The sequence below is a fragment of the Arabidopsis lyrata genome (assembly GCF_000004255.2).
Source record: "Arabidopsis lyrata subsp. lyrata unplaced genomic scaffold ARALYscaffold_1, whole genome shotgun sequence".
Lineage (NCBI taxonomy): Eukaryota > Viridiplantae > Streptophyta > Magnoliopsida > Brassicales > Brassicaceae > Arabidopsis > Arabidopsis lyrata.
In genome coordinates, this window is record NW_003302555.1 from 24,676,782 (window position 1) to 24,698,134 (window position 21,353).

A 21,353-nucleotide genomic window follows, 5' to 3' on the forward strand; every position below is an offset into this window, starting at 1 on the left:
ATAATAACGAAAACAATGAACAAAATTGACGGTTTTCTGCAAGTTCATAAAAAGAACTTGATAAACGTAGAAATTATTTGCTCATTGATGTGTTTGGCTATAACCATGATAACAAAACAAGAGAACCAGAATTGACGGCTTTCTATAGTCTAAGGAAAAAGACCTTTATAAACCTAGAAATCGTTTGATGATTGATGATTTTGGCTATAACAATGATAACGAAAAAGGAGCAAAATTGACGGTTTTCTACAGGCTCACGAATAAACTATTGACAATCGTAGAAATTATTTGCTGATTGATGAGTTTGGCTATAACCATGATTAAAAAATAAAAAGTTGATGGGTTTCTGCAACGTAATGAAAGAGCCCTTGATAAACGTAAAATTTATTTGCTCATTGATGAGTGCTGCTATAACCATGATAACAAAACAAGTGATACAAAATTGACGGCTTTCCGCAATCCGATGAAAGAGAACTTGATAAACATAGAAATCATTTGCAGATTGATGAGTTTGACTATAACTATAATAACGAAAAATAATGAACAAAATTGACGGTTTTCTACAAGCTCATGAAAAAGAACTTGATAAACATAGAAATTAATTGCTCATTGATGTGTTTGGCTATAACCATGAAAACAAAATAAGAGAACCAAAATTGACGGCTTTCTACAGTCTAATGAAAGAGATCTTTATAAACCTAGAAATCGTTTTCTGATTTATGAGTTTATAACCATGTGAAAAAAACAAGAAGAGCGAATATGATGGTTTTATGCAGTCTCATGAAAAAGCTCTTGATAAATGTAGAAATCATTTGTTGATGATGAGTTTGGCTATAACCAGGATAACAAAAATAAAAGAGATGAAAATTGACGGTTTTCTCCTGTCTGATGAAAGAGCTCTTCATAAATGTATAAATTATTTTCTAATTGAAGAGTTTTGCTATAACCATTATAACGGAAAAATGGGTAAAATTGACGGTTTTCTGCATCGTTATAAAAATTCCTTTAAAAACCGTAAATATCATTTGCGGATTGATGAGTTTGGCTATAACCATGATAAAAAAAAAAATTGATGTGTTTCTGCAACGTAATAAAAGAGCTCTTGATAAACGTAAAAATTATTTTCTCATTGATGAGTGTGGCTATAACCATGATAACAAAACAAGAGATACAAAATTGACGGTTTTCTGCAATCCGATGAAAGACAACTTGATAAACGTATAAATCATTTGCAGATTGATGAGTTTGACAATAAATAGTCAATATTACCGACGAGATGCTTTGTTGGTAATTATTTTTTGGTTTTTTTCCGTTCACAATCAAAACTCTAAAGTTGGCGACTGAACGTTAACTGTTTCTGGTGTTCTCAATCGGATGTCATGAATCCTGAAAACGACCAAGTACATATCGTCACACGCAAATAGAATGCCATGGAATGATGATGTTCGTTGATTTCTTATTTTCTTGCAATTTTGTTTAGAAGATGATTTATTATTATTTTCTTAGCATTTATAATATTATTGAATTTTTTAATTTCAACATTTACCATATTTTATTACAGTAAACCCTAAACAATTTACCATATTTTCTTACACTAACACCTAAACAACCCCTTATCTCACATGATTTTACCATTCACACAGCATTATTCCCGCGCATTTGCGCGGGCAATCACCTAGTTAATATAGTATCTCACGTAATGTATAGTCTTCGTTTCTTCAGATTTTGGTAAAATGGGCTTGTAAAAGCAAGTTATAAAGTTCAATAAACTCTCTGCTTTTGTCTTTACGCTTGTCAATGTTTATAAAAACATTAAACTAAGACTACATGCTCTGAATTTTTGGTGAAAGTCCACCTTACCATTCTCACATTAGAAAAACAATTGTAGTTGTTATAATTTTTGTTTCTTTTCGTTAAATTTTGTTATAAAAGATTTCCACCAACATATATGATAATAATATAACTAGTAGTGTGCCATGTGCTAATGCAGAACATTATAATGAAGATTTAATCAAACCTTAGTCGTCATAGATTTCAACCAAAAATTTACAGGATCAAGAATCTTGAAGGAGACAAAGAGAATAATCTTGGAGGAGACAAGGAAGACAAAACTCGTTTCTAAGACTTTAACGAGGTTGATCTCTCAAAGTCAGTACATGTCTTCTTCTACTACTAGCAATCTCCCTGCTACTTCCAATCTTGAGACCCAATTGCTTTCTTCAGTTCCACCACCCGCAAGTACCTTGCGCATGCTCTCTCTCGTCTAATTTGTGATTAAGCTCTGAATCTTGGTTATGCATATATTCACGAAGATGGAATTTTTGTTTCTAAAAATGTTTTGCAGAGAAGAAAAGAGGGTCAGCGTTGTTATGGTACTTAGTTGGATTCACTACTTATGGTCTCGGTGAGACGTATAAGTTCCTACAAACAGATTTGGTCTGTGATTTTCATTATATATATTTTAAGCTTATTCGAATTTATGTGTTGTTCTTTGATCTGCTAAAGAATTTGTTCAAACACTCTTTTGTTTCTAGTACAAGGAACATCTTGATTTCAGACGACAATGCTTGGAAACGAAACCAATGAAGCTGAATACAATGAAGAATGTGGATGAGTTAGGATTTCGACGGGTGGTATACAAAGGCGTTTACGATGAGCAAAGATCGATCTATGTAGGTCCAAAGCCTAGATCCATGTCCAAAGGTTCTGAAGATGGCTTCTATGTCAGTACACCTCTTTTGCCAATCCCTAATGAACCAAATAGGTGAGGGCTTTACTCTCTATATGTGCAAACCAAATTAAAGTCTTTTTGATCTTGATGCAAATATCTTGTTGTTTGTGTATTAAAGTGTTGTTTGTTTATGTGCAACATCTAGACTAGATGCAAATACTTGCAAATTTTGTTTCTCTTACAAATAAGGTTGCCTTCAAAATGCAAAACTAATTTTAGAAATGAACCAAAACAAACATGGTCTAACTAATATTTCTTCTCGTTTATATATGTACCAAGATTTTATGGTAATTAACAAACATAACTTCGAACTTATTCCAATAGTTACTACTGGGTTTTGTTTGTTTATTTATAGTGATTGTTTCTGTGTAGGCACTGGAGCTCTCTGACTTGCTTTATTAAGGCCTCATCGATTTTGATGCGAAAATTAACAAAATCTGATCCTATTGGTATTGAGCCAATATTGATTACAATACGTATTCTTGTTTATATATGTACCAAGATTTTATGGTAATTAACAAACATAACTTCGAACTTATTGCAATAGTTACTACTGGTTTTTGTTTGTTTATTTATGGTGATTGTTTCTATGTGTAGGCACTGGAGTTCTCTGACTTGCTTTATTAAGGCCTTGTCGATTTTGATACGAAAATTAACAAAATCTGATTCTATTAGTACTGAGCCAATATTGATTACAATACGTATTCTCGTTTATATATGTACCAAGATTTTATGGTAATTAACAACATAACTTCGAACTTATTGCAATAGTTACTACTGGTTTTTGTTTGTTTATTTATGGTGATTGTTTCTATGTGTAGGCACTGGAGCTCTCTGACTTGCATTATTAAGGCCTCATCGATTTTGATGCAAAAATTAACAAAATCTGATCCTATTGGTATTGAGCCAATATTGATTCCAATACGTATTCTCGTTTATATATGTATCTTGATTTTATGGTAATTAACAAACATAACTTCGAACTTATTGCAATAGTTACTACTGGTTTTTGTTTGTTTATCTATGGTGATTGTTTCTATGTGTAGGCACTGGAGCTCTCTGACTTGCTTTATTAAGGCTTCATCGATTTTGATGCGAAAATTAACAAAATATGATCCTATTGGTATTGAACCAATATTGATTCCAATACGTATTCTCGTTTATATATGTACCAAGATTTTATGGTAATTAACAAACATAACTTCGAAATTATTGCAATAGTTATTACTGGTTTTTGTTTGTTTATTGATGGTATTGTTTCTATGTGTAGGCACTTGAGCTCTCTGACTTGCTTTATTAAGGCCTCATCGATTTTTGATACGAAATTAACAAAATCTGTTCCTATTGGTATTGAGCCAATATTGATTCCAATTTGTATTCTCGTTTATATATGTACCAAGATATACAGTCTTCGAAATTTATTTTGTAAAATAGACACTATTGGTGTTGGATGTCTCACTAAACTCGAGCTAGGAAAAGACATGCCCAATGAAGTTCATAATGAAGGATGAATAAGTTTGAGATCGTGGTTGGGATCGTATGGCACATCCACCTGAAGTTTGAGGATCAGAGAGGATATGGATCGTGAGCAAATGAGAAAAGAGATAAAGGGGAGAATTAATTTCATTCCGAACAAGAACATTTTGTATGCAATCAATTACTCTTAGAGACATCTCGCATCTAAAATATCATCATTTGTACTCTTGATCAGTTCTATTTATCAGTAAAACAACATTCAGTTATTACAATGGTTTGTGGTCTAGTGATACTCTTACCTTTGTGCTTGAAAATAGCCGTACTACATCTTTTAAGGACTAGGATGGATAAGTTTTCTTGGACATCTTAATGAAATATTAGCAACTGAGAGCAATCCCAATGAATGAGTCCTTAAAAGGATCCTTAAACATATTTTAGTCTTACTTTACAACAATTTTAAAGTTAAAGAGTTTCTGATGAATCCTTAAAATTTTCTTTGTCCAATGGTGAATCTTTAACTAGGTTTCTTAAAAAAAAAAAAAAAATTTAAATGAAAAATTATAAACATTTTTATATGATAAAACTTAATAAATATTACAATTTCCTAAGAATTTTAAACATAGATGGCATAAAAGCAAAAAAAAAAATACGAAAAAAAACGGAATAACGAGTAGTCATTAGCTTAGTTTATGCCAAATTGTCGCCAAATATTGTTTAAAATATTTAAATATCAGTTTTTACAGCTTCAAAATTGTTTAAAATATCAGTTTTTACAGCTTCAAAATTATAAGTGTATTTAGTAAATTAATTAACAGACAACAATTACTATCCTATAAAAATGTTTATTTTAATAATTTAAGTTAACCAAATGTATTTATTTTCTCAGGATTCTTCCTTGAGAGGCATGTCAGCCAGGTGTTTTATTGAAATCTGGCGCATGTAACAAAAGACGAAAACACCCTTTAAACTATCTTTTGTAAAACAATTTCGAATTTATTATTATTATTTTTTATTTTTTTTTATGTTGTCTTTCTTCAATCATTCGCATTCCTCTCCTTCTTCCTCTCTCTTTCGCATCAGCCATGGCGGTTTCTATCTTTATCCCTCCAAAACCTCCTTTCTTATACCCTAAATAAGACCTTTCTCTTTCACAATTCCTTATTCTTATCGCTTCAACGTTTCTTCATTCGTCGGTGTATGTAATTCCGTTACCGGAGAAGCTAAACCTCTTCAATTTCACCGATTTCAATGGCAATTGTCACCGGAGATCGATATGTTGAGAAGCTAGAGAAGTTTTTAGAAGACGAAGCTGAGTCTCTTCTAGAAGAAACAATGATTCTCAAGCTTAATCCAGCTGGTCTTCACTATCTTCATCTCCGTCTCGAGTCTCTCCGTGAACTTGAACGCATGCTCTCCGGTGCTCCTGTTGATTACCTTCGCGCTTACGTTTCTGACTTAGGAGATTACCGCGCACTCGAGCAGCTCCGTCGTATTCTCCGAATCCTCACTTCACTTAAGGTCGTTTCCACGCTTCCTTCCCCGGCTCGTGATCCTACACCGCTCTCTCTTATTCCCTTTGGTAGGCTTAAGGTTTTGGAACTTCGTCGCTGTGATTTGTCCACTTCTCCGGCTAAAGGCTTGCTTGAGCTCCGTCACACTTTGGAAAATATCATCTGCCATAATTCCACTGTCAGTTTTGCTTCCTTTGTGCTACTTTAGCTTGTATAGAGCAATTCAGCACTAGTATAGTGATTCAAGGTTTTGCATGTTGTGGATTTCAATTTGATATAGGATGCTCTGCGGCATGTGTTCGCTAGTAGAATTGCTGAGATAACGAATTCGCCGGAATGGAATAAGTTGGCGGTCATATCTTGTGCTTGTAACCGTCTTGTGCTCATGGATGAGTCCTTGCAGCTTCTTCCAGCTGCTGAGTCGCTTGATCTGAGTCGAAACAAGTTTGTGAAAGTGGATAATCTTCGGAGATGCACCAAATTGAAGCACCTTGATCTCGGTTTCAATCATCTTAGAACAGTCTCTTACTTGAGTCAGGTGGGAGACTTCAGACTTTACCATATCCATGCATATGTGACATTTACTTAATCATATTAATATAAATTTACTTAACACATACGGTTGTAAGATGAGAAGGAATGTTGTAGTATCTGCTTTTGGCCTTGAAGTTCGTATTCTTATTTGTCATTTGCACTGTCTAGCTCATCTGGGACCAATATATCCATGTTTTTGGACAATTCAGGTATCCTGTCATCTTGTGAAACTTGTTTTGAGGAACAACGCTCTAACTACGTTGCGTGGGATTGAGAACTTGAAGTCACTTGAAGGCCTTGATGTTTCCTACAACATTATTTCCAACTTTTCAGAATTGGAGTTCCTTTGGAGTCTTTCAGTACTGAAAGAATTGTGGCTGGAAGGAAACCCAGTGTGTTGTGCTCGATGGTACAGGGCGCATGTCTTCAGCTACATTGCTCTTCCAGATGAAGTAAGCTTTTTTTTTTCTTCTTGATTTGGAGACCTGGAATCTTGTCGAGAAGACAAATATTGCACTATATCGATTGTGCGTGATTTGTAATGCTTCTTGTATTATATGAGTTTTCAGCTGAAGCTAGATGGCAAACAGATAGGAACTAGAGAATTTTGGAAGAGGCAAATCATTGTAGCCCATAGGCAAAGTGAACCTGCAAGCTACGGATTCTACTCTCCAGCTAGAGAGGAAGCTAATGAAGAAGGAAGCTGGAATAGAAAAAAGGTAAACAGCCTCAAGTCCATTTACAATATACTGTACTTACACACACATATATTATGTAGCGATTTTTTTTTCCTGTGTGATAAATGGTAATGCGGTATGACTTTCTGGAGAACTTTGTGAGCCATGCACATGCTGTGTTCAGCTTCTCTATTTGCTTTTCAGTATCATGGTTTTTTTTTTTTTGATAAATAATTATCGAAAACTTATTATCTTCCTGTTTTGCCTTTAACAGAAAAAGATCTGCCGTCTCGCTTCAATTGATAGCGAAGCAGAGAGGACCTATGTGAATTCTGACTATGAGTCAGCTTCCTGTGATCACGAGAACAAAGAGAATCTGAAGTGTGATCAAGAAGCCGATATATTTGGTCTTATAAGTAAAGTTGAAAACCTGAAGAAAGAACGTTCTGTTCTGTGGTTGCGAGAGTTCAAGGAGTGGATGGATCATTCAACAGAGGATTTTGCAGATGTCAGTAAAGACGGCCAGGGTATCAATTTGGAAAAAAAGTACTATACAAAGATTAAACAAATCTCGAGGCATCATGGTGGAACACCGAGATATGCTTCCGGGTCTTTACGTGCTTCAAGAGCTAAGGGCTATAGGAAAAGTTTAGATTGCAATGGCTCATGTGTGGATCATAAAGCCGGTATGGATTATATAGAGTACGTTGAAGGTAATGAGTCACAAAAGATAACCGATGACATCTCGTCATTAAGCCTTCAAAGTACAGATCTAAATCAGAAGCATCAGGAATGTTTACACCATGAGGTGGAATCTTTGTCAGTTGAACCAAACAACCTGTTACCCACAACACTTGCCAGGGAGAAGCTAGCTGAAAATGGAAACATGTCAACATTGGATGTAACCCAGCATATGACAGGATCGTATCCTGGGTCACCCCCTCATTATCAGAAAGATGTCTTATATCGGCGTCATAACTTGGTGGAAGAAATCTTGCAGTTGTCTGCAGATTCTTATTCAGTGGCATCATCTGATAGCACAAGCAGCTGCAGTGAAGATGATAACTATGACTCTGAATCTGAGTATTCAAATCATAAAGAGGGGCAGTTGACAGATCTTCTTAATGTGAATAAACTTGGGAAGGAGATTCTTGAATGTGGATCAAAAGGAACAAGCTTTCTTGATTTACAACCGGAGAATGGTAGCACAATAAAAACTTTGAGAACAGATGAATCAAGGAAGGAAAATACCGCTAACTTTCTTTCTGGATTGCATAATGGTGAACATGTTGTTAACCAGACAGACCGTTTGGTTGTGAAAAGGAAACCTATAAAACGATTTGTTTCCTTCCAGAAAGAGGAAAGTTGCATTACCAATGGAGAGATATCTCTCAGGAGTGATGCAGAAATCAGTGATTCTGGTGAAGATGAGTGTATTTCTGATAATTTTTGGGATAATTCCCTGTCAACGGTTTGTAGTAGTAGTAGTAATAGGAGTATCAAATTTTTGGGGACTGATAGAACACTTGAAGAAAAAGGCGATTTAGTAGAGGAATATTTTTCAGCAAAACTGTCAGACTCCAGTTCTCAAGAAACTTGTAGGACGTACATGAATTGTGATCTTATACTACAGAAAGGTTCCACATACAAGCAACGGTGAGTTATTGTTCCACTTGCATGGTCGTAGTTTGTAGGTGAAGGATAGTACTGCGAGTCCCTTCCAAAAGTTTTGTACATTAGTTTTGATACCTGATTCCTGACTAGCTGAGGGAAAAGAGATTTCATCATTTTTCTAGTATGGCTAGGCTTTCTTAATATTCAATCAAATTGTAGTACTACATGATACCATTAGATTAGATGCTTTGGGCTTCCTTAAAGTGGGTGATGTGTGAAAAATCCTATGTGAATTTTGGTTTTATATATATACAGGGAAGCAGTGTTGCTGCTGACTAGCCAAGACAAGCTGTACGTGCTACTCGTGGGTGTGGCTACTGATTATGAAGGTTAGACTAGCTGTCTTTCTTGCTAGCACGTCATAATTTTGCTGATGGTGAGTTCTTAATGGCGATGTATGCCTGCAGGGAGTACCTTAAGTGTACTATGTTCTCATGAAATCAAGGATTTACAAGACGTATCAGTTGGTCTAGGACTTCAGTTTGTGAGGTTAGTCTTTTTCTAGTTCGGCTTTGTAGATTTGTTTTTGTATCCACTGTACATGTCCCAGTAACCTTCTCTTTTCTTGTGGGTAGGCTACGCTTTTTGGAGGATGTAGAATACATTTTCGTAACCAAATGTATTGAGAAAACAACAGAATTACTCAATATCACACAAGTTTTCGATTCCCAGGCTACAGAGTATAAATGTTATTTGCAAAGGTAAAGCTATTAACATTCAACGCAGATTCGGCTATGTATATTTTTGCTGTCATAATTTTTTCTTCTATGTTAATGGCAGTCTGGAGAATATTCAGGTGGACTTGTTTGAGAAAGAAATATGTGGAGGTTTGAAGCAGAGTATATTCCAGTACAATGTTCTCCATTTTCAGAGCACCACTCGTGGAGGTATTTTCTCTCTTTGCCTATGATATCCTAGATTAATAAAAAAAAAATGGTTCACTCAAATTTCCATATTCTCCCCTGAAACCACACGTGAAAATAGACTTTTTGTTTATTGATAATTCTGCAAACCTGTGGTTAGGCCAAATCAGTTACTCATGCATGTGTCGGCGACCCAGAGTATAGGATATATAGTCACATTAAGTCATGTCCCCTTCATTTTTAATTTTATCTCCGGTTTGATTTACTTATCGATTAAAATCGATTGTGCTCACTTAAAAAGTTCCAAATAAAGTGCACTCTGCATCATGAACCATGAACCATCACAGTTTCATTACTACAGTTACTGTCTTTATTTTCACCGCGTCAAAAACCTCTAATAAAAAGCTATTATTGATCGGCTACTAAGATTGTTTGTCTAATTTAAACTGAACAGAAGTGTCATGGCTTTTGCGGTCGCTATTTGTGGCTGGTAGGCGTCTCTTCATATGCAATGAGGACTTCAAACAATTAAGTTCTCGAACAGCATATTCTTCTTCAGCTCCATATTTCTTGCTTGACTCGTGCTGCTCCATTTCTGATATATCTGAGACGGTAATAATTAAGTTTCTTCATTGTTCTTCTCCTTTTGCTCACACTTCAGTGAGATGAGATGTCAACTTCCATGTACGAACTTGAATATTTTCCTTGTTCAGATCATTGATTCGCAAGGAAGTGTTGTGTCATTAAAGATCAAAGAGAAGAGAACAATGGATTTAGTTACATGGAAGCTCAAGTGGTGCAGCATAGAGAATGCTCTTAAGTTTGCGGCTTTGCTCAAAGCTCTTCATCCCAATTCGCCACAATGGCCATTGGCTGTAAGACACAGGAGATAAGTCTTCGTTTGCCTTTTTTTTTGTTTTTTTTTGACCGATCACCTCTGTTTTCTAGTTATGTATATACAACACACATGCACATTGTACATATTCATTTGATTCAATTTGTCTTTTGGGTTAAAATCATCTCTTTAACCCCTCTGTGTGTTTTGAGCCCTTCTTTCCCTTTTTAAAACATAGTAGGAACATCTTGGAGTCTACATAGTAACAAACATTGGGGCAGGGTAACAAAATCGGAATTTGTACTCGCAGACACGATTTTAACCTCCTAAGTAGGCAGGCAGATCAAGCTAGGAAGCATACGACTCCAAGGCCAAGTGTATGCATATGAGTATATGACAAACAAAGAAACATGTGTTGAGTTTATATGTTAGCTTGTTCTTTAGCAGCTGAACTGATCTCGCTTTGTCCGGACAAGTTCCAGCGGTAATCTCTCCAGTGCCATCTGAAAAATATCACGAGTCGTTAATCATATGATTCAAATCATAGGCGTCGAAAGAAAGAAAGAAATATTGATTATATCTCACCCAGAGTCTTGGAGCTGTTGGATCAGACTTTGGTTGTGCTTTGGCTAGCTTCGATTTAAAACTTATGGTGATGCATACCTTAAATTCTACTGAGAAGGGACTGTTCCACAAAGACATAGGATCACAATCATCATCAATTCAGCAGTTTATACAGTCTAAACTAAACAGAGAGTCATTTGTTTCAATCAACTGCCTAGGTTTATAGTAAATGAAGCAAAGAAACTTACCCTGCGAAAACGGAAGGACACATCAAAAGCCGAGGAAGTAAAACGTAAATGGGTAGACTCATGTTACGGCACACATCTCCATCCGCAATCTGAACATGGTCTTGATTAGCAAAGCATTTCGATATTACAACTAGCAAAATGGTCATAGTTAACACCTGTGTAGACTGAATCAAAGAGGTCTCAGTGACAATCCTTTCCCCCACAATTATTGACTCGACGCGGAGTAGGTGAATGTCGATAGAAGTAATAGGAACTGAAGATGCTTCCACCGTTAACTCGCCACTGAGTGGATCCTGCAAAGAGCATTGGGTGGCTAATTTTCCAGTAACTCGGAAACCACCTTGTGAGATCAATAGTTCTGTTAGTTTTCTCATTAACAGATCAGGAAATCTCGAAACTGGAGTGAAGATGTTGGAAGAACAAACCTGTCTTAATCTCGGGTAGCAACGGATGTCTCTGTGTGTCTTGAGTGATGTAGAAGATTACCATTTCTGGAGGAATTGGCCGCTCGGGAAGATCAACTTCAACCAAACCCCGAGGAAAAACATCAGAAAACAGTTCAAGTTTATCCTAGAAACACCAATGAAGTCAAGAAGAAGTACCTCTACCGCTCTCAATAATAAACTCCATTGTTGCAGATAAAGGTTTGTGCAAGTATCCTCGCGGTATATCTGCAGTTAGTAGATACTATCACAGATTTTGGCATCAACTTTTTCCCAATTCACAGATAAAAATCCTAAAATCCCTTTAAAAAAGCTGATCAAACTACTGACTTGGATGTTGATATTTGTTCCATGAAATGTCTCGTAGAACTTTTCTACAATGCTTTCCCCAGGCTCCCTCAGATTCAACGAGAATGGTATCTACAGCAAAATCTAAAGTTTAGCTTACTCATGTTGCATCTATATGAGATATTTCTCAATGGGACTGTGTTCTTTACCTCTGTAGTTCCTGGAGGGATTTTGCCAGAGGATCTAACTTCGATCGTCTTTTTGCTGTGGCCAAAATTCGAATGATTTGCTTAGAGCTCGAGTAATTTTCACATCAAGGAATCAATTCAAGAACCAGAGAAGAAACAAATGCTTACACGATTTGAATAGGCTTGATGACACCATAGAAAGACTCAATAACTCCAGCTGATCCTCCACGAACCTGTCGTATGAGGAAGAAATTTAACAAACTCGGAACCAAATTAAAGAAAGAGCTTCAATAGAGAGAATCTGAAACCTGCAAGTTGACTGATCCATTGACGGATAAACGTATTGGTTGATGCGAAATAGAAGTTGCAGATTTTATCACAATTTTTCCTTCCACTGGTTCCTGAGTAAATTCAAAAACTAGAGATTTCAAATTCATCTTCAACGTTGATATCGTTAATCATAAGAAAAGAGATTCGACACATACGGAGGAGCGATAGATTCGGTTAGATCGAGAAAGTTTGACATTCACCGTCGTCACCGTCGCCATTGAATCACCGAACTAAGCTACAGCGGCTTTTGTGGTTTTTCAACGGCGGAATAAATGAAACGGCATGAAGTTGCTAAATAAATCGGCAAGCAGTTAGTACCGGAGAGTTGGAAACAGCATGAAGTGTAATTCAATTAAAGTAGAAAAAGTTCTAGAGGAGACGTTACACAGAGAGCATTACACTTTCTTCTCTCTTGTCTTGTCAAAGAGATGATATGAGAGATAAAGCTTAAACCCTAATTTTCATCAGAGAAGAAAATGTGGAAGAAAGGGGAGCTAGTTTGGGTAAGCCTTAGCTTTTCGGATACATGGATTCCGGGTCGGATTCTTGATCCATCCGAATCGTTAGTCTCGTTCTTCGGCTTAATGGAGCCGCGTTACGTTCCAAAACCTTGTCTACGAAGCTTCGATCGCGATTTCGGAAACTTGATTTCAGATTCACGGAGGATTCGCCGGTTTGTGAATCGAGCTCTGCGAGCTCACTTTTGGAATATCTCGTTTGGGTTATGGTGTTCTTGTCAGCCGCTTATTGATTCTCCTTACTTCGATAGAGAAAACTCTCTCCCATGGTTTCCTCTAACTTCGGATTCGGCTCTGGGTTTTGTTCGAGATATGGCCATTTCTATACGAGTGCCTCTCTGGAGATTAGCTGAGACCAATAGTTCGAGTGCTCAAATCCTTAGTTTTCGGCGTTACATTGTTGATTTTAAGCGTTCCAAATCTGTCTATGAGGAAGCTATAGAAAGTAAGTGTGGAAATTCTCATTTTTGGTGTTTTAGAACTGTTTAAGGTAGATTGTTGATATTGTTTCGTTTGATTGGTTTTAGAGGAACTTAAAAAACGAAATTTGAGTGTGAATCTATATTCTCTGTTTACAATAGAACAAGGCAAAGTATTGATTGACAGATATTGCAATGATTTGTATTCTCAAATAATTCTGTGAATATGTGTACAGGTGCAGAGCTAATGGATCGCTCTGAAGAATCATATTGGTGTCTTGAATACTCAAAGAAGATGGACCTGGCTTCTATGTTTCCTGAGACAGCGGATGCAGATGTGGGAAACAGTAGAGATTTGAGTCTAAGTGATCCATTGCCAAAGGATATCCCTTGTTGTGCTTCTCCTTCTTTTGTGCAGCGTGTTGATAAAGTAGTTCAGATTTGCACATGGAAAAACCCTCTAACCACCTCTAGTTCTAGCACCATAAAAGCTTGTGAAACCATGGTTCGAACAGCTGTTGATGATGGTCACCGGTCTAAGAGTAAAGAAAGCTGTCAAGTTGAGCAGAGTATCTGCTTACTGAATTCAGAACCTCCTATTGAAGATATGATAGAGGAAGACACCACTTCCGTTGCTGCCACAAGAGTTGATGTATCAGAAGCACTTCCTGATGTTATGGTTGATACTCATGATGACATCATTGGTTTGGTTGATGGACCTGTGACATCGACAAAACAACTGTCACCCTTGCTTGATGTGAGTAACGACAACGCTTATTTGGCAAAGCCTGTTTCTTTTGTTGTTCCGGGAGCCTGTCACACTCTAGCTTGTTCCATGAGAAACAAATATGCTAGCCCAAGAAACAAGCTTGATAGCTCTATCATCAGTACCAATACCTTGAATCAGCAGTCATTAGATATGAATAGTCTTAATGGAACACGAGAAAACTGCTCTGAGGATGCGTTGGAGTCACATATTGTGGAGGTTGGACAGGTTTCTCTACATAGTACAGGCATTTCAAACAAAGAATTCAGTTCTGATGATGTAGGCATAGCACCTGCAGCACAAGTACAAGATTTGGAACCTGGAACAACTGTTGAAAACCAGACGAGATCAGTTGATAATGTCAGATCCATTGGTATCAAAAGGAAAGCAAGTCGAGACAAATCATCTGCACGAAACTCCAAGAGAATGAAGAAAGCAGCCCAACAATCTATTGCTACTGATAAACCGCTGAATCTACACCTGATGAAAGATATGCGGCTTGCTAATCCAAAATGTTTGCGAATGAAGTTTTTGAGTAGACATGGGGATCTCCCATCCAAAGCAGAACTGTTGAAGAGATTCAGTGTGTTTGGGAAAATAGATGCTTCAAGAACTGATGTAAACCCTGGGGAAAGCTCTGCGAAAGTAGTATTCGTGCAGAGCATCGATGCAGTGACGGCTTATCAATTTGCTAGGAGCAAAAAGTTTAGACTAGGACGGTCTAAGGTTACGTACCACCTCGACCCCTTTGAGGAAGACAATGAAGTAAACAAAGTTCCTTTGGCTCAGAAGCCTCAAAAGTCTGTTCCATCACCAAAATCATGTCTCAAGGAACAAGGTTCGGTAGATAAAGAAGAGGGAAGAAGGAATATGAAGGTGAAATTTCAAATGGAGACTAACTCAGGAATCCGATGACATCATCATCTCAATAGTTTGTGCATAGCTTATGTCGCTCTCACGGGAATCTTTCGTAGTATAGCGATTGTCTGTTCCTAACGAAGAACTTGCACCTTTTTTTGGCCCTGAAGCTTTTGTATAATCATGGCTTTTTTTGTATTAGAGATTTTGTGTAATCATGGCTTGTTTTTCTTAGAGATGGCATAGTTTGTACTTGACTATATAAAATAGCTTAACGATGAATGTGACTACAAACTAAGTTTCCATTTTTCTGCTCCAAAATCGTTTTTTCTGTTTAGAAATTTGGGAACCCAACAAGAGAAGAAGAAATAACAAGTTAAAAGGAAGTAGCAAAGCTGTGAATCTTGCAAGTACAAAAAAACATAAGTTTACACTAAGGCAGGTCGTTTCCATGTATGGTCTTCTTGATCGTTATTGGCTTCGCTAGGTCGTTTGCACTCGCATTTCTTGCAAACATCGTTTCTCCTAAAGTTCACAAAGTCGCATCTGCAAAATAAAAAAGAACCAAGGGAACAAGAAAGTCTGATTTAGGATATGAAGATAACAAATTACTAAATTAGAGATCGAGAGAGGAAGAGAAACGCACGAGGGGCATTCCCAATCTCCAGGCTCAGCTAGCGTCTTGTGACGTTGTTCTCGGCACTGTCGACACTGTTTGTTGCTAGCAAAGTTCATATATCCACACCTGAAAATATAGATACAACGCAGTCTGATCACTCAGCAATCGAGCAAAGATACAATGACTTTACAAACTTCCAATCTTTAGCAGACAGAAAAAATGAATAGACTAAAGGCAGATACAGCTGATGATCATAAACAAACACGAAGACATAAAAGCAAAAACAAAGATTTTGTAAAAGCTTTGAGAGGTAAGGGAAACTTACCCAGTGCAGTTCCAGTCTCCTTTCTTCATTTCAACAACATTCACCATTGAAGTTTTCTTTGGTCCCTTTGCTTTGCATTTCAGACAGCTCTGGTTTCTTGTGAAGTTTAAGAAACTGCACCTGTGGAATCAGCAAGGAAATAACCAATGAGGGTATGGCATAAAAGTCTTATACTTTTGATTTCGAGAGAAATGGGTAATTGTCAGATTTAGACTTACTCAGGACATAGCCAGTCACCTTCCTTGACAACAGCAGCAACAGGTCGTCTGTCAGCGACTTCATTGCACTCTCGGCATCTTTCATTTCTGGCAAAGTTTACGAAGTCGCATCTGAAGAGGAAACACAGTAACAGAAAACACAAAAACTAAAGTCAGAAATTTACAGAAACAAACACTAATTTCTCAAACCAGTGTTTTACATCTTCATCCAAAGAAACTGACAACAGTATTGCAGCCTCAGATATGATCTAGAAGGTAAGAGCTTAGGAAACTAAAAAAATGGATTCACAGTGTATAAAAGATCAGAAGACCAATTTCTCTAGAGACATGGCATACAAGCTAATCCTTCTTAGAAATCACTTACTTAGGACAAGCCCAATCTGCACTGTAAAGAGGTCGATCACGTTGAGAAGGCTCATCGTTCCTCGATTTAAAAGCCACACGTTGAGAAGACTCATCGTTCCTCGATTTAAAAGCCACACGCTGAGAAGGCTCATCACCATTCCTCAATTTAAAAACCCTCTCCTTCGGAGACAAAGATTCCTTAGAAGAAGGTTTAGGCAAGGCAGGGCTTAAAGGCTTCTCACTGAACTCAACCAACTCTAAAAGAAGTCTTCTTGCAGACTCATGAACAAGTTCTTTACCAGGTGGAATTTCACCTCGAGAGATAACAATCGAATCAAGCGCATTGAACAATAGTAAACGCATAACATCAACAGTTCGAGCATCAGATTCTGTATCCTTAAGTATCACATAAGCTCTATCACACGAGCTACGAAGATCACAAGAACCACAAACCTAGAAATCAAGAACAAAACCTTTCTTATGAGCTAAAGATATATCTAATATCAAAGTTTAAACAATTCCATAGCTAATGCAACAACATACATCTCCTTCGTTTAATCGAACATGAGCTCGAATCCTTTTGGAAGAATTCACAGTTTTTCTGAAGAGATTAGGGCATCCACGCTCCACAAGAGCTTGTACATCTCCTGATGATAAGGATCTGCATCAAGAAGAGGCACAAAATCAGTATCTGATGATAAGCTTGAACATTGAAGATGAGAAATTAGAGAGATTGTATACCTGAGAACGTCGTAACGATCACGAGCGAAGCTGAGACAAGCATCTTTAACTAGATTCATTTCCTGATAAACCGTATCATCTTCAGTGTCTTTGGTGAAATATCCTTTCGTCTTTAAGCGATCGACGAAAGTTATCCACTCTGGCCATGGATGAGGAGCAAGATATGGCGAATCCGAATCCACGGTGGTTGTTGTTACTGCGGTGGCGGCGTCACTGGAGAAGCATCTGAAGCGGAGAGATACAGAGGGGAAGCGATTGAAAGAGAGAGGAAAGGAAGGTTTGTGAGGACGGAAAATGGTATTTCCGACTAGGAATATTCTGGAAGATGACATTTTATCTCTCCGGTAAGATTTCACGAGAGACTGTGAGTGAAGGTTTTACGAAGGTTTTTGGCCGGCGAACGAGTGGATAAAGGAGAAGGCTTTTCAAGTTTTGACTATTTGCAATTTTAACCTTTTATTTTATAAGAGTTTCCTTTTTGTCCCTTTAGTTTTAAAATGACAACTTTACAAGCTATTCTAATATGTTATGTGATTATTGTTTTAGATTTGTATTTTTCTGTCTAGAAACTTGGGAAATTAACGAAGACGAAGAAGAAAGAACAAGTTGAAAGGATATATAACAAGCTATGGTATTCGTGATGGGTATTAGATCCTCTTTGGTGGTTGAAAATTTCTGTCAATAGTTTCAGCATCTCTGGAACTGCTTAACATTCTATTTCATTGCTCTCTATCTAGATGAGTGGAATTGTTCCTACATCAAAAGAAATCCAAACTGTCTATTTCAGTCAAAAGCAAAGAGTTCTTCAAGTTGCTCGTCCGTCCACTGTGGCAACGAGATTGTTGACGCCATCGATTGCGATTTGTGGACCGTAGTTCGAGTTGTAACTTCATCGTTCCCCATTATATTCTCTTGCTCATCAATGTGTGGTTCACGACTTCTTCTGATCTGTTTCGCGGGTCTAATGCCATCAGCTGTATCAGTCTCAGAAGCTACATCTTCATACAGTTGCTGCTCTGGTTGGCTGATTGAATCATGTTTTCCCAAGAGAGTCTGCTCCATTCTAACTTCACACTGATTCTTTGTCACACCCTTTTTTGGACAGACGTTGCTTCCCTCTGCTGGATTAAGGTCTACCATTTCTACATCATTGAGTGCTTCACTGCTTCCTTTCACATTTTGTCTGAGATTGTTCATGATTCCTTGAGTAGTTCCTTGCTCCACAGTAAAGGCTTTGGGTTGCAGTCGCAAATATTCCTCGTTTTCTGTTAGACCAAGTCAAAGGTTTGAGTTTCTCGATCAAACTGTGAAAAAACTCTAGAAAGAAAATTTAATCTTACCATTCACAGGAACGGGATTCTTGGCACTCGTTTCAGAATCATTCGGCTTAGGTAAAACAGGAGTATCGTTTGTGATAACCTGAAAATGGAAACTATCTAGCATTAAGAAATTTTCATCTATTCCAATGAATAGAAGAAGGTGAAGCCAGACAAATACTACCTTGGAAATGTTCTTCAGTGTTATGTTAAGATAGGTTGACAACCGTGAAGGTGCGCAGACTGCAACCTGAAAAACACATTTTATCTTAGCCATCTCCATTGAATTACCAAAAGTGACTGAGAAACAAAGTAGCAACGTCAAAACCATGAGAACTGGTTTATCTCCTTAATGAAAAACAACAAACCTGCTTAAGTATCACCACTGCACCAACTCGTATATCTCTTCCAAACTCACTCTCGGAGATAACTTTTCTGTGCACGCTGGCATCAATAGTTCCAGTGGGATCCTAACAGCAATACACAGACAGACTTGAGACTCATGAAAAATGGTACGTGACAAATAACAAAAGTGGAAACCATTCACATTGTTAAGAGTTTCTTGTATGTTCTTTTTACCTTAAGGGTCACCATGACATCACCAAGACCATTTGGAGTGCAAGTTTTGACAATTGCCACGACCTACAATGACCAACCACAATTCAAGTATGTCAGTACACTTTTCATTTTATTAGATGCAAAGACAAGATGTGGATGACTTGTGGCCAAATAGCAAAAAGATATTTTCAGAATATTCCACCTTTCTCTCCACAAACACAGAGCAAAAGCAAACACAAGACTAATATAGAATGCAGATTTCCAATATACTCTAACCGGATGATCACTAGATTTCTTGATATAATGGGAATGGACTAGAGGCCAGAGGGTACCAGGTTATTCATACCTGATCAACTTTACCCCAACTGTCACATCTGCTCTTAATTTCACTCACTGGTGTCCCTATAGCATTTCCACCATTGCTCAACAAACCTGCCAAAATTTTTGAAAATGGTAAACTAGAAACCCTAGGGATTTGACAATGTTTGCACCAAACACTACAAGTGTCAGATTCTAGAGAAAGCATCAGTAGCTAACCTTCGCTTCTGATGTAATCAACAGCAGAGACCCACGGGTCCTCGGAGAAATCTTTGTCTTCCCAATCAGGCTCTTCCACAGCCTTACGTAGGAACTCTTGAGTTGGAATTGGTTCTCCATGCTCATTGAACGAGTTTGGATCCTTATTCATCTTCCTGCGGATTGCAACTTGAACAACTCCAGCAGGTCCTGGAATTAAGGAGCGGGAATAACTGTCTTCAAGAAAATGATCCGACGAGGAGCAGCGCCTAAGAGTCTGAAGGTGATTTGCGTTACTATTAAAACCCGCCTTAGGATTCTGTTGTTGCGCAGGCGGTTGCAGAGACCTTGACGGAGATTTGCGTTTGCAAGGGCGGAGAAAAGACGGGAGTTCAGAATCGCCGAGATCAAGAGCTTCCCATTGGTCTACTTCTGCTTGGGAATTCATATCTCTCATCACACGAATATGTTGAAAGAAGATTCATCCGCACATACCCTCTTGTGTACACCACAAACTCCGCAATTTCCTGTGATTTATCAGTAACAGAGAAAAAATCAATCATAGCAACTCATAGAAATAACATGTAGCCCTAAATAAAACTATATGCACAAATGCATAATCATCACAAAATAGGATTTGCATCAAAATTGAATTGATCAATCGCTCTAGAAAAGTTAAGAGAACACTTCAAACGCCTAGAACTCACTCGACGAAACTAATGTTTCAACATCTCTTCGATTAAATCTTATGAGCTGATCGATAAAACAAGAAACAAACCAGATTCTGTAGCAATTGCATTACACCAGTAAGATAAATTCAATTCCGAGACTAAAATTAAGAATGTCACTCTACCTTTACACTCAGAATTTCATTTCCATGAAGGCACGAAATTACCAAGATTGAGAACTCACCGGCGGTGAAGAGGACGACGACGGCGAAGCGAGGAGGCGATTAGAGAGAGGTCTCAGTGTACGTGAAAACGGTTTGATTCTTGGGACTGGGAGATCTTTGCGAGTAATCGGAAGGGTATTTATGTCATTAGCAATTGGGCCTCTTTATTATATGGTAAGATATGGGCCGGCTCACTCTCTACTATTTACTTCTTTTCGTTACTATTTTTTGTCCTCCTTTAAAGTTTAAACTCATATTATTTTCAAACAAAATTAATGTTTCAAAAATCAAAAACATTTTTTCAAATAATAAAACAAATCATATTCAAAAACAAATTTGAGTTGTATCCTCTTTTTCATGAATATACAACTCGAAAGTTAAATATAGTAGGTTTAAACATTGTCAAACTTATATAACTCGAATATTAAATTTAATAGGAGTAGATATTGTCAAACTTTCATACACGATATAATTTGCAAAATATGTTTTTATGCCTGAACAAACACGTAGGATTAATTCCACCCAAACCGTAAAAAAAAAAAAATTCATACCCAAACTTAAGATTTATTGTTTTTTCGGAGTCGTTATTAACCAGTGTTCGTTAATCGTCACGGTTGCTGAGTCAACTAACACGTGTTTGATGGTGTGGCTTAAAAAAACGTAGTTGTGTTTGTTGGAATTAATATTGTAATTTTTTTTTTTTGCAAAATTGGGTCTCGAATCCCCCAAATATCACTGGTTGTAGGTTATGAGTTATGTAAACGAGTGAGATGTCAGGGTTCGGGATCCGATTTTTGCAAAAAAAAAAAATAATAATAATATAAATCCAACAAACACAACGGCATCGTTTTAAGCGATCTCATCAAACACGTGTCAGTTGACTCAGCAACCGTAACGGTT

General features: G+C 37.3%; 6 protein-coding genes across 7 annotated transcripts; 3 read left to right on the forward strand and 3 right to left on the reverse strand.

Annotated features, from left to right (window-relative positions):
* The first annotated feature begins 2,068 nt into the window (after positions 1-2,068).
* LOC9327503 (surfeit locus protein 1-like) lies at positions 2,069-4,711 on the forward strand. The gene is made up of 4 exons (XM_021013920.1): positions 2,069-2,238; positions 2,345-2,436; positions 2,535-2,764; positions 3,104-4,711. The coding sequence occupies exons 1-4, from the start codon at positions 2,157-2,159 to the stop codon at positions 3,243-3,245; spliced, it is 546 nt and encodes a 181-aa protein (XP_020869579.1). The 5' UTR covers positions 2,069-2,156; the 3' UTR covers positions 3,246-4,711.
* A 519-nt stretch (positions 4,712-5,230) lies between these two features.
* LOC9327504 lies at positions 5,231-10,482 on the forward strand. Its single transcript, XM_002891396.2, has 11 exons — positions 5,231-5,896; positions 5,999-6,256; positions 6,462-6,704; positions 6,822-6,971; positions 7,204-8,585; positions 8,859-8,932; positions 9,011-9,092; positions 9,179-9,304; positions 9,384-9,490; positions 9,921-10,078; positions 10,180-10,482. The coding sequence occupies exons 1-11, from the start codon at positions 5,456-5,458 to the stop codon at positions 10,357-10,359; spliced, it is 3,201 nt and encodes a 1,066-aa protein (XP_002891442.1). The 5' UTR covers positions 5,231-5,455; the 3' UTR covers positions 10,360-10,482.
* A 20-nt stretch (positions 10,483-10,502) lies between these two features.
* On the reverse strand, positions 10,503-12,656 carry LOC9327505 (Down syndrome critical region protein 3 homolog). 2 transcript variants are annotated; one of them, XM_021015108.1, is made up of 11 exons: positions 12,518-12,656; positions 12,341-12,433; positions 12,201-12,265; positions 12,054-12,108; positions 11,887-11,976; positions 11,716-11,800; positions 11,539-11,634; positions 11,269-11,453; positions 11,114-11,202; positions 10,887-10,986; positions 10,503-10,804 (listed from the first exon to the last, which is right to left on the reverse strand). In XM_021015108.1, exons 1-11 carry the CDS (start codon positions 12,578-12,580, stop codon positions 10,742-10,744), a joined length of 984 nt encoding a protein of 327 aa, XP_020870767.1. In that variant the 5' UTR covers positions 12,581-12,656; the 3' UTR covers positions 10,503-10,741. The 2 variants fall into 2 exon arrangements, with proteins under 2 accessions (XP_020870767.1, XP_020870766.1); XM_021015107.1 differs by having other exon boundaries at positions 11,114-11,453; positions 12,518-12,627.
* Positions 12,657-12,738: 82 nt separating this feature from the next.
* On the forward strand, positions 12,739-15,228 carry LOC9330179. The gene is made up of 2 exons (XM_021015106.1): positions 12,739-13,325; positions 13,536-15,228. Exons 1-2 carry the CDS (start codon positions 12,839-12,841, stop codon positions 14,978-14,980), a joined length of 1,932 nt encoding a protein of 643 aa, XP_020870765.1. The 5' UTR covers positions 12,739-12,838; the 3' UTR covers positions 14,981-15,228.
* Positions 15,208-17,562, reverse strand: LOC9327506 (zinc finger protein VAR3, chloroplastic). The gene is made up of 7 exons (XM_002894072.2): positions 17,172-17,562; positions 16,974-17,091; positions 16,450-16,883; positions 16,086-16,196; positions 15,868-15,987; positions 15,570-15,668; positions 15,208-15,469 (listed from the first exon to the last, which is right to left on the reverse strand). The coding sequence occupies exons 1-7, from the start codon at positions 17,501-17,503 to the stop codon at positions 15,352-15,354; spliced, it is 1,332 nt and encodes a 443-aa protein (XP_002894118.1). The 5' UTR covers positions 17,504-17,562; the 3' UTR covers positions 15,208-15,351.
* Positions 17,563-17,786: 224 nt separating this feature from the next.
* Positions 17,787-20,645, reverse strand: LOC9330180. The gene is made up of 8 exons (XM_021015027.1): positions 20,474-20,645; positions 19,583-20,088; positions 19,392-19,477; positions 19,067-19,129; positions 18,856-18,957; positions 18,672-18,737; positions 18,512-18,590; positions 17,787-18,436 (listed from the first exon to the last, which is right to left on the reverse strand). Exons 2-8 carry the CDS (start codon positions 20,016-20,018, stop codon positions 17,955-17,957), a joined length of 1,314 nt encoding a protein of 437 aa, XP_020870686.1. The 5' UTR covers positions 20,019-20,088; positions 20,474-20,645; the 3' UTR covers positions 17,787-17,954.
* Positions 20,646-21,353: the final 708 nt, after the last annotated feature.

What these genes read in the sequence shown, in the direction of transcription:
- LOC9327503 (XM_021013920.1), top strand. Translation starts at nt 2,157, where the DNA reads ATGTCTTCTTCTACTACTAGCAATCTCCCTGCTACTTCCAATCTTGAG. An exon ending in TTCAGTTCCACCACCCGCAA is followed by an intron (nt 2,239 to 2,344) that starts GTACCTTGCGCA and finishes AATGTTTTGCAG; the next exon opens with AGAAGAAAAGAGGGTCAGCG. An exon ending in AGTTCCTACAAACAGATTTG is followed by an intron (nt 2,437 to 2,534) that starts GTCTGTGATTTT and finishes TTTTGTTTCTAG; the next exon opens with TACAAGGAACATCTTGATTT.
- LOC9327505 (XM_021015107.1), bottom strand. Translation starts at nt 12,580, where the DNA reads ATGGCGACGGTGACGACGGTGAATGTCAAACTTTCTCGATCTAACCGA. An exon ending in ATCAAGCCTATTCAAATCGT is followed by an intron (nt 12,109 to 12,200) that starts GTAAGCATTTGT and finishes TTTTGGCCACAG; the next exon opens with CAAAAAGACGATCGAAGTTA. An exon ending in GAACAAATATCAACATCCAA is followed by an intron (nt 11,801 to 11,886) that starts GTCAGTAGTTTG and finishes AATCTGTGATAG; the next exon opens with TATCTACTAACTGCAGATAT.
- LOC9330180 (XM_021015027.1), bottom strand. Translation starts at nt 20,018, where the DNA reads ATGAGAGATATGAATTCCCAAGCAGAAGTAGACCAATGGGAAGCTCTT. An exon ending in GTTGGGGTAAAGTTGATCAG is followed by an intron (nt 19,130 to 19,391) that starts GTATGAATAACC and finishes TGGTCATTGTAG; the next exon opens with GTCGTGGCAATTGTCAAAAC. An exon ending in GAATCCCGTTCCTGTGAATG is followed by an intron (nt 18,437 to 18,511) that starts GTAAGATTAAAT and finishes TTGGTCTAACAG; the next exon opens with AAAACGAGGAATATTTGCGA.
- LOC9330179 (XM_021015106.1), top strand. Translation starts at nt 12,839, where the DNA reads ATGTGGAAGAAAGGGGAGCTAGTTTGGGTAAGCCTTAGCTTTTCGGAT. An exon ending in CTATGAGGAAGCTATAGAAA is followed by an intron (nt 13,326 to 13,535) that starts GTAAGTGTGGAA and finishes ATATGTGTACAG; the next exon opens with GTGCAGAGCTAATGGATCGC.
- LOC9327504 (XM_002891396.2), top strand. Translation starts at nt 5,456, where the DNA reads ATGGCAATTGTCACCGGAGATCGATATGTTGAGAAGCTAGAGAAGTTT. An exon ending in TCATCTGCCATAATTCCACT is followed by an intron (nt 5,897 to 5,998) that starts GTCAGTTTTGCT and finishes AATTTGATATAG; the next exon opens with GATGCTCTGCGGCATGTGTT. An exon ending in GGTTCCACATACAAGCAACG is followed by an intron (nt 8,586 to 8,858) that starts GTGAGTTATTGT and finishes ATATATATACAG; the next exon opens with GGAAGCAGTGTTGCTGCTGA.
- LOC9327506 (XM_002894072.2), bottom strand. Translation starts at nt 17,503, where the DNA reads ATGTCATCTTCCAGAATATTCCTAGTCGGAAATACCATTTTCCGTCCT. An exon ending in TTCGATTAAACGAAGGAGAT is followed by an intron (nt 16,884 to 16,973) that starts GTATGTTGTTGC and finishes CTTGATTTCTAG; the next exon opens with GTTTGTGGTTCTTGTGATCT. An exon ending in GGTGACTGGCTATGTCCTGA is followed by an intron (nt 15,988 to 16,085) that starts GTAAGTCTAAAT and finishes CTGATTCCACAG; the next exon opens with GTGCAGTTTCTTAAACTTCA.